The sequence below is a fragment of the Epinephelus fuscoguttatus genome, linkage group LG13 (assembly GCF_011397635.1).
Source record: "Epinephelus fuscoguttatus linkage group LG13, E.fuscoguttatus.final_Chr_v1".
NCBI lineage: Eukaryota > Metazoa > Chordata > Actinopteri > Perciformes > Serranidae > Epinephelus > Epinephelus fuscoguttatus.
Genome location: NC_064764.1, coordinates 42,581,799 through 42,596,361, shown reverse-complemented (window position 1 = coordinate 42,596,361; position 14,563 = coordinate 42,581,799). Strand labels below are relative to the sequence as shown.

General features: G+C 45.3%; 1 protein-coding gene across 5 annotated transcripts in view; it reads left to right on the top strand.

Annotated features, from left to right (window-relative positions):
• Positions 1–14,563, top strand: part of sema5ba (sema domain, seven thrombospondin repeats (type 1 and type 1-like), transmembrane domain (TM) and short cytoplasmic domain, (semaphorin) 5Ba) — a 265,659-nt gene that overhangs the window by 126,613 nt on the left and 124,483 nt on the right. For all 5 annotated transcript variants that reach the window (XM_049594061.1, XM_049594062.1, XM_049594057.1 and 2 more), the window contains 2 exons: positions 5,379–5,478; positions 6,020–6,065. In XM_049594061.1, coding sequence (XP_049450018.1) covers positions 5,379–5,478; positions 6,020–6,065 — 146 coding nt within the window. The remainder of the gene's footprint in view (positions 1–5,378; positions 5,479–6,019; positions 6,066–14,563) is intronic.

The window sequence follows — 14,563 nt, the reverse complement described above, 5'->3', positions numbered from 1 at the left end:
ACATCGAATTTTGCATGAGAAATGTAAACAACTACAGTCAGTCCCTCTGACGGTCCCACAGTCACTCAGTGTGTCTCCAGTCACAGTAAAGTGGAGCTACAGTCCCAGCTGGACGAGGACATCTAACTGGCCTACTGTCCTTGTCCCAGTATACAAGCACGGGAGGGGAATCCATTTATTGAGCCAAGTATGTGCGACTCCTCTACGATAGGTGGAGATATGCCCCCTTTCAGCTTGTTAGTATTGGACCTTTTTCCTGTTGACCTATTACGTCACAGACCAAACAATGGACAAACAAGTTAGCTACGGTTAGCTAGCAGCTAACTGCTACCATGGTGGACAACTTTACAGCTCTGTACATTTGGTCCGTCCAAAAAGTCACGGCTCTGGATGTAGATTTCTCCATGTTGTTACCGGCTTCTTCTTCTGGCAGGTTAGGACTCTGTATCTGTATCACCACTTTACAGGTGCTCTAAAACCTTTTATTACATTAACAGTTGTCACAGCAAACGTTGTGCCGCAGTGAGCAACATATTTCCACACTTAACATTTGATTTAAGTTGTGAATGGTCGACAGAAGGACAAAGGGAAGGAAAGAAGCCTGGATACTTCACTGTAAACCTGAAGTGGAGTCAACCGAGTCAACAGACTCTTATTTCACTGGCTGCACAATAAATGGAAACATACAGATAAATGTAGAAGATGTAAAGTAGGTGGACTGCAGTAATGTTTGCCTGGGTCCAGACCTCAGAATCCGCCCACTCCACAGAGCTGACGGAGATGGACGACCTGACTATTGTATCTGATATCAGGCAGTGAACATACAGACCTGCCTACACAGAGCTGGTGTGCAGGAATGTTTATGTGCTGCTGGCTCCAGTACTGGCTTACCTGAGTGAGCAGGTGTGGTCGACCCTGTTTCTAGGTGTGATGCATTCTTTTAACAGATGTGATTGGTTGTCACAGACCCGCCGTTTTGTGAGCCTGCAAGGTGTGGACACCCAGGATGCATCTAAATGTCCTCCCTCTGGACTCGCGGACTCAAATTATACGTACTGAGTTCACCGTCATCACGTGAGCTCTGCGAGAGACGGCGAGCCGCTGACAGACAGCCCTCGAGACTGTTTCACTTGTTGCAGTTGAAATGTTCGAGCAACAGTTACAATGATTGTGACTGCTGTCGTCTTGTGTCTGCTCATCTGTCCCTGCAGATAACAAAATAGAAACCTACAGAGATGTTTGTGAATCAGGAGCTGTGACTAAATAAATCAGGTCAGCCTGTTAGTTACATCACAACATCTTCTTTAGAGTGATTTTCAGACACTTTTCAAGCCTTTTTATTTAACAGTTCACTGCACAGCCTGTAGGGCCGGCTGCTATAGCAAAATACACCTTGATTCCCCTCTGTAGTTTATATCTCTACATATTTCTCTATCTTGATGTTGTTGAGTATTATTTCTGGCACACGATTCAAGTGTTGTTTTACAGTTTTACAGTGTCTGTATTACACACAATGTCATGTCCATATTGCAGTGAATTGTGAGTTATTAAATCAGTGAAGTCTGCAGCCCAGGCGGACTCTCTGGAAGTCTGCAGAAAGTCCACTTCAGGCCCCTTGTGGACTGGATGAGTTGTGGATTTTGAGCCCTCTGCGCTCCCAGACTTCCTGGGAATGCGCCTGCAAAGTCTGCAAGTGTGGGGAAGTCCGGACATTTGGATTCAGTGGAAATGAAATGAACTGCATCACAACATGAAACTGTGAAAGTGTTAGTGTCACTCTGCTGATGGAAGGTTGAGACAGACTCAACTCATCTCTGCTGCTCTGATGGGTTTTTCCAATTTTCCAAATATCTCAGAGTTGTGATCGTTTTATTAGTGCTGTTGTAACGTCGGGTGGGAAATGAGTGTGTATCCCTGATGAGATCAACCACACATATTCTCCCTGCTTGATCTGTAGCATTTAATTCACTCACTGTCATCCGGCGCCTCCCGGTAGAGCTGTTGCGGTCACGCCCAACTGGTACTCTACTCTACATATCTCGTCTGGCCTGGGCACGCCTCGGGATCCCTCCCTTTCTCTGACCTCTTTGTGTTTCCACCATTTTCTCCCCCTCCATTAGAAACTCTTGACCCTCCTAAAGCCTTCCTCCCTGCTCCGAACAGTTCTTCACCTCAGGAGCTCTTTTAAGGTTAAAGATGCTCTGTGAATAACTTTTATCTTCTCAAGGACTTAGTCTTAACTTTAAGGGGAAATTCTAAGAATATTGTCAGGATTAGTCACTGGGAGCAGCTCTCTGTACGAGGAAGCTTTGTGACCCATTAAATTATATGTACAGTTGTGTTGTGGTTTGAAAGTTGCACTCTTTTACACATTGACAACAAACTGATGACTCACTTGCATCTCATAAAACCCTGAGTCATGTTCAGTCTGACAGCAGCTCAGTAAAAACAGGTTGTTGCTTCTCATTTTACTGATTTCCCCTGTCGACACCCTCAGCTACAGCACGTGTGTGTGTGTGTGTGTGTGTGTGTGTGTGTGTGTGTGTGTGTGTGTGTGTGTGTGTTGGGCCTGTGTCTTTAATCAGGAGCAGCATCCTGAACAGTGGCTGCAGCCTTATGTCTTTTTATGACACATATATCCAGTTATGTTTGCAGATGACGGAGCCATATGGGCGCCATCAATTCTGCAGCCCGTTTCACTGCTCGCCGTGACTTCCTCCAACACTTTGATGTAGTCGTGCTCCGTAGCCTCGAGCTCAGACTTTAAAAGAAGGTTTAAGGTTTTAAATGTTTGATGACTGCTTCCTTAATGAATAAAGTTATCAGCAGTGTGGCCGTATGTTTCACACATGACCACCAACCTTATTCTCCTCGGTTTCATTTGAACATGTTCACAGTGTTGTGTATATTCATTTACAGACGTGTGAGGCGTTGAGATGATCATTCACGGCTGCATCTTTCTTCTCTCTCAAAGCTTTGTGGAAATGGCTGAAAGCTATTTAACACCGCTTTTCAAATTGGTTAAGGGAATCTGAATTCCAACCGACCGCTGTGATGCTGTGTACAGCATGGGAAATATGGGAAATCCCTTTATGCTGCGCAAACCTCCCACGCAGTGAAATCCGTTTAAAGGTCCGCGCTCTGGGGTCACACAAAGATCGAAGAGAAAATGCTCTTTTCCTGCAGTTTTCAAAGTGACATTAAAAGCCCCGCCAGGCGGCTCCTCTGCTCCGCTGCTTTGAAATTTTGATTTGTAAAAGCCAGTTTCAAACAGCGCAGAGGTTTCAGCCCCGTACACCACACAGAGCTGTGTTTGTTCCCACGTCAGGTCCGATCAGGATTCTGTGGCTGATGTGTCCTGGGCAGCTTTGTCTCTCTCTGCAGGGGACGCCGCCGCAGCGCAGGAACACTTCCCTGCACTTTTTACCACTACAGCAGCTCATCGTTTGTCCTGTTATAGATCAGTGTATTGATCCTTCTTGGAATTATTTATTAAGTGTTTGTAGTTTAAAAAAATGCAACAAAACTAAACAAAATGTGGATTCAGTGAGGTTCCCAGAGGGCAGGTGTGACATCCTCAGTTTGCTTACTAAAGGGGAAATTTGATAATTCTTCTTCTGGAAACTGATGTTTAGCATTTTTGCAGAATGAATTATTCAGAGAGTAACTATGAACCGCCAAACCACTTTTTTTCAGCTGAAAACCAGTGTATGTGGATATTATTCTGGTTAACATTTTAGTGAGAAGTATTTGAATTCTGCATATTTTGGTACAGTACATAGTGACTGTCCTCTACGGTTTAAAACTCAGCACTTGAATTTTGCTGTTGGCTGATCTGGTGGTGGCTGATGTGTACGACCGCAGCTTTCGTCACCAACCGACCCCGAGCCTTCAGGAACAGCGCTGCTCTTTGAAGCCAATTTCACATGCTGGCCAGACCTTAAATGTTAAATGGACTTGCACTTGTATCGCACTCTTCTAGTCGTTCGACCTCTCAAAGCACTTTCACACTACTTATCACATTAACCCACTCACACACACATTCACACACACATTCATACTCTGGTGCTGTGGCGGCTGAGCCTAAACTTAAAGGGATAGTGCAGCCAAAAATGAAAATTCAGCCATTATCTACTCACCCATATGCCGAGGGAGGCTCAGGGGAAGTTTTAGAGTCCTCACATCACTTGCAGAGATCCAAGGGGAGAGGAGGTAGCAACACAACTCCACCTAATGGAGGCTGACAGCGCCCCAGATTCAAACGTCCAAAAACACATCATTGAAACCACAAAATATCTCCATACTGCTCGTCCGTAGTGATCCAAGTGTCCTGAAGCCCCGACATAAAAAGCTGTTTGGAAAAACCTCATTTGAACTCTGCTTTTAGCCTCACTGTAGCCTGTAGCTCTGACTGCCTCTCTGGCAGCTGATCCTCAGGTGAAAACAAAGAGTCCCTCTTCCTCTTCTTGTCTTTGATGTGTCATTAATTTCTCACCAGTTTCGTCTCCAATGAAAAATATTCAACCATCTATGAATCTGTGTCCATAAACCACCAAACAAATACAGGCACTTCTGGCTCCAAAAGATGGCAACAGTCAAAATGGCGAACTAAAGGTTTCCAAACGGGAGTCCACAAACCAGTGGGTGACGTCACGGTGGCTACGTGCATAACTTTTTACAGTCTATGGTAAAAACACTTTAACACAAACATGCTGCGTCTTTAACTGCCTGGAAAACACACGTCGGGCGCTTGTGCCTACTCTGTGCCAGCTTTCAAGGGCGCGGGGGCAGGTTGAGTCTGAGGTTGCTAAGCGACCTTAACAAGCACCTTATCACAGCCGCTGACATGAAGTCCATGTTTTGTAAGTGTGTATTTGGCCTAAAATATTTTCTGTGGGACAGATGAGATGCTCTGACAGCTCTGCACCAACATGATCAACTTCTCCTCCATATTTATCACACACTGATATTTACTGAAGAAGCAAAGATATCTGTCAGCTGTGATTGGTTGGTCCTCGTCACATGACATGTGGTGCACGCTGCTGTGTTCCAAAAATTAAACTGTGTTCGTGTCAGGGTGCAGCCATTGCATCCTGAACAATAGGCGCTTGGGAATGTGCACACACTGCTCAGGCGTTGCTCTGGCGTTTGAGCGCGCCTGCTGTGTGTCTACATTGAAAACAGTGAATTTGAGTGCACAAAATGGCGGCATGTGTACAGCCTCTTCCTCCTTAAACAGCTGATATAAAAGCCTTTTGTGTCCATAAGTAAACTATACTGTGTTTTATTGTTTGTGGTTAATGTCACTGCTTTTATCTCCTGAACTGTGACATGATCTAGTTTTCACTAACCTCTTTGTGTTTGTGTCTTTGTCTCAGCGCTCAGTCCGTGGATTTCCATTTTCTCCCACCCCGGCGTGAGAGACTTCTCCCAGCTCACCCTTGACCTGACTAGGAATGAGCTTATTGTGGGTGCCAGGTAAGGAACTGTAAATCCACTCAGCTCTTCACCCCACAGAGCACATTACTGAGAATGTGATACCCTTTCTGACTCACTCGTGCACTGCGGTTTTCGGATAATGATGCTTCTTAAGTACTCTGCTGAGGCCTCCTTGGACCAAGTCAAGCTTTGGATTTGGCAGAAGGGATGAAATTGGAAGGAGTACGTCATGCCACAATAGAGAGAGTGTGTGTGTGTGTGTGTGTGTGTGTTCTCGTGAGCAGACATGAGTTCAACTGTTGCCTGATTTAACCCTGTTATAAACACATTGATGCAGCTAACAGTCCGTGTCCCTGTAAAACCACAGCTCTCACATGGAGCTGAAAACAAAGACTAAAGGCTGACGGACGGTCACAGTACGGCCTCTAATCGGCTTTGCTTTAAGTTGACAGCAGCTCAAATAGCCTGTCTCTTCTCTGATACTTAATTTGAATTATTAAAGACTTTTTTTTCTGGATAAAGTCCAGTCACATTGGGCACACTCTCTCATATGTCTCCTCTGTCTCTCTCCTCAATGCAGGAACTACCTGTTCAGACTGGACCTCAGCAACATGTCGCTGATACAGGTAGGATGCTCATGTCTCCACTGCCTGTTCTCTGCTGGTTTTCATGTTATTATTTTGTGGGAATTTGTCACTTTTTCCACATGAAACTGAACTTTATTGTCCTGAGTGTGTCCTGATGCAGCAGTCAGTGTTGTCCACAAGTGCATGCAGCGTCCAGCAGGGACATTAACTCAGGCGTTCATCAAGGTCAAGGATGTGTGAGTTCTGTTATTCTGTTCACGTTGTACACTAATGATCGTACGAGCAGTCATCCCAGCACTTATATCATCAAGTTCTCTGACATCCTGGGACTTTTGGATGCAGACGCTGACATTTCTGGCTTCAGTTTGGAGGTAAAGAGTTTTTTACGGTGGTGTGGAGATCGTCCTCTCGTTGTAAACACTAAGAAAACAGAAGAAATGACTTTTGATCCGGGACATCTGGAGGAACGTTCTCCACTGTTAAACCTTCATGACCCAGGTTCATTCTCAGGGCTCATTTATGCTCAACCGTAGACACAGTACTCTGCGTCTCTGAGTAAGAAACAAGTTGTCTGGAAATGTTTTTTAATATCTGGCCGATGCTTATAGAAAACCCTGAGGAGTTCCTCTTAGATATCTGTAGAAAATATGTGCATATGTGAAGGTTTTGGCTGAATGTCGTCCAGACTCACTGCCAGCTTGTGTGTGTGTGTGTGTGTGTGTGTGTGTGTGTGTGTGTGTGTGTGTGTGTGTGCCCTAGTAAAGACTGGCTCAGACGCACAGAGCTCATCCATTCATTCATTTCATGAGTTTGTATTAACTTGCTAACTCGCGGTGGGTGTAAACATCGTCACGTCATCTGATTGGCTGCGTCAGGAGCAGTTTAAGGATTAAAAGACCCAGATCAGACCCCTCCACAGACAGCTGTATGTCTCTGCTTTGATTAACTTTTAAACTGAACACCACAAAGACTGATTCTGGTTAATGAGACAGACTGTCGGAGCAACAAAACAGCAGGCGAGCGGTCCTTCTCTCTGCAGATCTGAGCTTTCATCCAAGTCCCAGAGTTTGTTAAAAGCCTCTTCACAGCTGTTCTGTCCCTGTCGGACCCTGTCCCTTCACTTCACTGCAGGTCTGGATCAAAACTTTTATTGCACTTTATTATTCTGCTGCGTTCAAACCAAAGATGTGATTCAGTCTGCCCACTTTAGATTTCTCACACACATGTAACGTGATCACGTTCAAAGAATAGATTTAATTAGAAAAGGTGACTGATAGGTGAAAAATATATTCTGTTTCTATTGTCTCTGCACAGTCAAGTGCACAGACAATAATTTGTTGGCTAAAAGATCTCTAGTTGCGGTTGTCGTGTGTGGTAGTTGCATCAGTTGATAAAGTTTTAAGGACCTTGTGGACAGATGTTACTGACATCTTTACAGCGAGTGCTCACTGCTGCGCTGCTTCCTGCCACATTAGGAGGACATAACCTGTCAATAAAACCTTGTTGGTGTTAATGCGACATCCCTCTCTGTTGATTTTCTGTCAGTGAAGCCTCTCTATCAGTTTAGGGTACTTAATGTGTTCCTGTAGATGGGTTTGTTCTGCAGCAGACAGACGAGGTGTCCACACATCACAGTACAGCACAGACAATAGACAGATATTATAAAAATACATAATAAATAAATCAAGGCTTCATTAATTTGCTGAAGCACCAAGTAACAGTTGCTTCTACAGCACGTGTGCAGTGTTGCTGTGGCTTGTTTGTGACTTGTTTGTCTGAGCTGCTGCTGCAACAAACCTGTCCTCATACCACTGTATTGTGACTGAACCCTCGTCCAGACAGAAGAAGCTGAGATTGGCTGTGCACAGGGAGGGAGTCGTCGTTTAAAATCGAGCTGGTGATCCTCTGGTGTACAGAGACACTGACTGTGACTCACCAATCAGCCTACTGAACCATTTAACTGTTTGACTCAGACAGTCTCTGCTCTTTTAAGATCAGTTTCCAAACCATGACACTGAAGAAAAAGACAGAATTGGTTCAATAAAAGCAGGAGAGAATCAGGTCATCATGGTTTCCCCTCTCTGCAGGGAACAACAACAACAACATCTGAGCGAACAACCCACACGCTGAAAATGGCCAAATGTTGACAAAGGTTTGGATCCTGCAAGAAGGCAACAATCTGCAAGGAATAAAACAACTCGTGAGCCCACTTTGGAAAAGCTCAGACTCTGGCAGGACTACGTGCCTGATGTTGATCTGTTTTCTGTTTTCTGATGCGACCAAACCACTGTTGTGTCAGTAAAGTTAATGATGGAGATATTTATTGACAGTCTGGATCACCTTGTAGAGAGCTGATACGCTGACGTAAGAATCAGCATAAATATTTTTTAAGCTCTTCAGAGGATGTAATTAAATATATGCACAGACAGCTGTGTGTGTTAGTGTGTGTCCTCTGCCTGTGGGTGCTGAGTGTGTGTTTTGTGAAAGGCCCGTGGTGATGTGAGTGTTACGCCATAAAGTATCCGTGGTGTAGCTGGGAGTGTGAGCTCTGGGGCACAGGGTTGCCGTACGGTTGCATCAGGCGTCACAAATGACAATCTCCCAACTCTCAGTGGGACTGTGTAATCTTAAAGCTCTACATCACTGTCACTGAGTAAAGAGGAGCAGTCTTTATATAACCCACAGTACAGTGCAGGATATCTGCTCTTCAGTCGGAGCTGCTGCGAATCAAATTTAATTACAAAGTCTGTAAAGGTTCATGTCGTTTCTTGTAGCTGTATAAAGTGTGTCGGTGACGGGGACAGGAGTGTAAAGCTCAACACACTGCGTGCAAACACTCCCCAAATTAAAAGCTGCAACACATCTTTGGTCACAGATCAGATCCACTGTTAGTGTTGGACCTTAAAGGACCATCATGGTGGTTTTATATGTTTTAGCCCATTAACTACAAATATTATAGACTTTAATGATCGTGTTCGTGTCCAAAGAATGCCTCCAGTTATGAATCTGATTTTCCACTTTCCATAAAAACAGTGGTTTCAGTTGAAGTGAAAGCAACATGAAAATCACCAAGACAGGAAACTGGCTGATGATTTTGTGTTCTTTATTCACAGCCGTGGCCGAAGGCTCTGTTATTTTGTTCTTGTCCATCTCCTGTCCCAGGAAGGCCTTCATGGAATTTCCTATAATTTAGCACAAACATCCACATGTACTTAAAGATGAACTGATCAGAATGTGGTGGCCAAAGTCACAGTGATGTCTCATCTGTCCCATTCTTGTGAAATCAATACTTCAGGAACACTAAAGGTCCAGACACACCAAACTGACGTCAAAGATCTAGCGGCGACGAAAGCCAACGGTTGCGTCGTCTACGTCGCCTCACGTCGCCTCACGTCGCCCTGTGTCAGTTGCATTTGAACACACTACACGGACTACATCCGACGGCCAAGTAGCACGTACGTTCTGCGCCTGCGTGAGAGAGAGCGGAGTGAGAGAGTGGTACATCCTGTCAGCCGAGGGGTTTCCTATCTGTGCAGCCGAGCACCGCAGCACCTCCACGGACTATTACATCCAGACGGTCCCGGTGTTTCCTCCGCAGGCTCCACTTCACTCAGCTGCCCGATAAACCCGCTGCTTCTTCCCACTTTAACCTGAATAACAAACCAGGGCTCGGTGCTCCGGTTGGATCCAAACGGAGAGCCGGGGCTAGCTCAGAGACTAGCGGAGGCTAACTGGCTGTGCTTCCCTCCGGTCATGCTGCGGCTAACGCTCCGCTAGCCGCTCCCAGCTAGCTCCGGTTTGTTATTCAGGTTAAAGTGGGAAGAAGCAGCGGGTCTGTGGGGCAGCTGAGTGAAGTGGAGCCTGAGGAGGAAGCACCGGTTAGCCCCGGTTTCACTACAGGCAGATTCACTCGCTACAGGGGCGAGGAAATAAAACATGAACAGCCAATCAGAGTGAGCTCTCTCGCTGGCTGCCGTTTCAACATGTTCAATCGGCTGAAAAGCTGCCGACGCTGAAGTGCCAACGGTGCGGGACACACCGCAAAAACTAGGCCGACAGACGCTCACCGACGGCCCGACTTTGGTCGATGGCCGACCGACGGCTTGGTGTGTCAGGGCCTTTAGAGGGAGTTCTTTAAATGTGGCACTAATGACCAAACGGGGACATGTGATGAGGTCGAAGTGAGAATGTGTTGATTTTAACATGCACAAAAACGGGACTTTAATTTTGCCAATTTTACAATGTGATCAAGTAAAAATGTTTGATTATGAGTCGGTCAGAGTTTTCCTTAACTGAAATGTAATCACTGTCCAGCTACCCAAATTCTAAGAATAAATTCCATCACAGTTAAGATGGATTTTTGCATTTCTGAGAGACACAGGTAACATGTTTGATACTTCCTGTTCATAAGAAAGCAGACACAGTCACATGAGCATCCTGGGCGCTATCAGTGCATTAACAGGTCAGAATAAAGGGCCGATCCAATTTTAGCTGCGTCTGGTTTGACCACAGAGAAGAGAGTGATGGCTGGTTTGATGCAGAAGCATCAGTCGTTGCCTCTGAACGACCACAGAAGCAAAAGAGGACGGGATCTGATCCAGCCTGGCTCATGAAGAAAAGGACTGTGGTCCAACTCGCTGTCAGCTCTGTGGTCAAACAGCTGCTGCTGAGGCTGGACAGAGACACGAGGAGAGCAGGGCGAAGTCTCTGCAAGTAGAGCAGATGTAGTAACATCGCTCGTGAAGCAACACACACACACACACACACACACACATACACACACACACACACACACCAATTCTGGCACCGTTTTGCATGTTAAAAAAAAAACGGAGGGTTATATTCTCAAGTCTCACAGGTGCTTGTAGTTATAACGTTTAGTAGCAGCGTGGACATTTTGTCTGCCAACTGTTCATAAAAGCACATTGTACATTTTTAGATTCCTGCCTCTAAATTCCCCGTCTCGTACCAAAACATGGAAAATAGAAATAAGTATGAATGTGTTGCACTTTATGTCGAGTTAAATGGTGCTCCTGATATTTTCAGTAGTGCTGCTAGTGGAAGAAATCAATCTGGAGCTCTGATCCAGTGCCCATGATGTGTAGTTAATATGTTAAAGCATGTAAACCCACCTCTACAGTGCTTTGTGCTTATTGAGCTCTGGTTAATATAAGGAATATAAATGCACCACCACAGCAGCAGGTCTGAGTCTTTTTAAAGTAACCAAGAATAGCTTAAGTTAAAATGTGCAGCATCACTTACATTATTATTTCAGGGACAAAGACCTGCATTATTTTACAGTACATTTCCACACAGGATGAGCGCACATCACCAGACTCCACTTGGTCTGACAAAGTCCTCTTTCACAGCAGCCACCACTGAATGACATGATGTGTACAGCTGCCACCCGTGTGTCACTGCCGATATCAATGCGCCCTTTGTCTGCATGTCCTAGTTGTCTAGTTTCGGAGGAGAGAAGTTGACTTATGTGGGGTTCTTATTTGTTTTCACCCTCGTCGTGTTGTTCTCTGCAGCTGTGTGAGGCTGCTCTCTTTGTCCTGGAAAAGGCATCTGCCATCTTTACATCCTGATAACATGCAGAAGCATACAGGGACACACACACACACACACATGCTGCTGAGATCCTCTAAATGTATCTGTTTCCCCTCACACACTCACGCCTACACACACATCCTCAGCGTGCTGTGAGCTATAGGGATAAATGAGGTAGTTCCTTTTTCACTCTGGCCAGTGTGGAGGTGTCACCCGTGATGCCAAGGTTGAAATCAATGAGAACATTATACAGACTGCCCAGTGAAGCAGAGAGGAGGGTCTCTACCCCCCCATGCTCATTTGCCAGTAAACGGAAAGCTGTCCAAAGAGACGGAGGAGGGCGGCATCTTAAAATACTCCCTTTTTTTGTTGTATAACCGAATGGAAAACAAACCCAAATCTCTCCGTTGCCAGTCGGAGTCTCTGCTTCAACATCAAAGGCTCATTTGGTTCAGATTCCTGATCCACAAATACGCTGCTTAAATATCCTGAGCAGCCGTCAGAGGCTGTTTTCACACTTAGTCTGTTTGTTTGTCTGAGTTCAAACTGGAGTTCAGTCGTCTGCTCGTCCTCATGACCCTCAGTCCTCCTCATTAAAGTGGAGCTCTTTACCAACATCGCAAGGAGACGATGTCAGCGTCCATTTTAATGAACCTTTTCACACAGTGACCCTGTGTTTCCCATACCTTGATTTATTTAGTCTTATTTCATCATCGAGTTGTGTGCAGCTCATTCTCTCATGCTCCCTCCATGTTGCTCCTAGCCACTGTCTACTGCTTCGCCAGGACAAGAGCAGGCAGCAGCTGTGTGGTCTGGTGTCACAGCAGGCTGGTCCAGCAGTAGCACCTGGTCTAACCAACACATCGTCACTCTGACCTCGTCACATATCGGCGTTTGGTCGTGGACTTTCCACATGGAGATACGATGTGCATGCAGGATACCTTGCACCAGTGTTTGACTCTGGAACTCTGGAGTGAGACCAGGTTGATCTAACCCTTGTAAAGGCAGCAACAGAAGGTTTGCTGATCTGGCAGGGAGTCGGGACTGTCCTGTCCCCCAGATTTGAGGCTCGCATTAACTGTATTCTGGTCTCTGTGGCTGCTGACAGGGGATTCGAAGTTGCTGCCTACTCTTCGATGAGGTGGCATGTAGCAGGGAGGAGTGAGGTCGGGGACACTGTGATACAAGGCTGCAGCTAACGTTAGCTACATGAATGGTGTCAGGTGGTTACGATGGGCCCCAGTGCACCCTGGTTACTTTTCTGTCAAATCTACTCGCAGATGTGCTCATCTAGTCGGTCAGAGTCTGCACCTTAACTAGCTCCTGTAAGTGGTATCGTTCTGTCACATGATCAGAGACTTGACATTGAGCAACATCAACATACATGTTACCCAACAATCATCATTGCATATCTGTATATGACTAACTGAAAAAAGAAATTATGATTTTACATTTTTATGGTTTAGCATATAGTTAAGCAAGCATAAGCATATAGTTTGTTACAGTCCAATACTACTTAATAAAAACAGGAATCCATGATGGAGGTGAGTTTGCCTTTTTGAGGGCAAATATAGAAAATGACACCATTGTTGATTTAACGTGAGTTCTACTTTGAACACGGGCATATTTCCAGGTGTCAGACCCTAGTGCAACCGCACTGTCTTTATTTCCGCCACTGTTGACACGTGTTTTATTTAGTTTATTGTCAGACTCTCTTTCAGACTCTGTTTGATCAGTCCGTCTCTTTGTTGGGTTGCTCTGCAGTGGAGACAGTTGTTGGCAATGCTGGAGCAGCAACTTTCTCTGCAGGATTCTCCTCCATTGAATCAGGTTTTTACTGAAGAGATGTTCACGCTCATCTGCGTTTGTAGAACAGCCAATAGGAACGCCCTCTCTCTAAATGAGCTGTGATTTGACTCCGATCAGGGTCAGATATTCTAAAGCCTGAACCAGAGCCAAGAGGAGGAGCAGATGTCTAGTTTTTCTCCGATCACTTGAATTACAATATGTTCAAAGTTTATTTTGCCCAGTGACGCCAAAATCAAACTGCTGACCCTGACTTTAACACATGAATATCACAAATGTGCTGCAAGCAGGTCGACAACAACAAAATTAATTTCAGAAAGGAAAAACAAGAACATATAAGAGGACAAATAAAGCAGAGTGCACCGTCTCTAATAACAGACACTGAGTCAGTAGATTCTCTTTAAGCTAACGTTCATCAGTGCTCTCATCATGAACTGATCTTCTTGTTCAGCCTTTTATTCTCTGCACATTTAGTCTGGTTCAGTTTGTTTTCTTCAGCTCAGTATAAAACAAGGCCTCTACAAGAGGTCCGTACTGCGGCTCAGCAGCCACCTGTCTGCTGCAGAGTTATTGCATCATGGTTGTTGATGTGAATTTTACGGTTCTTCAGTTTGCTTTTTACAAGGATCCACACTGTATCTAACAGCTGAGCTGACAGTTGAATGGAGGAGATTTCATTCATCAGTGAGGGGGTCTTAAAATGATTCAGTACACTCAGTTCAGCTTCAGAATTTAGTGATAACAGTTTGTTTACTCGTGTACTGAACACCTGGACCCCAGAGCTCTGCTAGGACACAGATTGTATGGCAACACATTGAGCATCTCACACAGTACGTCAGAGAGGCATTTTATCTCTCCCATTTTCTCAGGGAGGTGATAAAAGTGGCCAACTGGAGTTGCACCGCCGCATTGTGACGAGCGCCCCTCTCTGCAGCGCTTATCCAACACACCTTTTACAATATGGCGGTCTGTTTAAGCTGTCAGAAACACCAGGCTGCTTCATTACTCTGCAACTATCACCACAACCATCACTGTCTCTGCTGCTGAGCTTTAATCAGCATCACCATCACTGCACTGTCCACCTGCCAGGTGCTCCAGGGAAGAAGATATCTGCCATCATCACTCCCCAAGCTCTCTCTCTATCACTCCCCAAACTCTCTCTATCACTCCCCAAACTC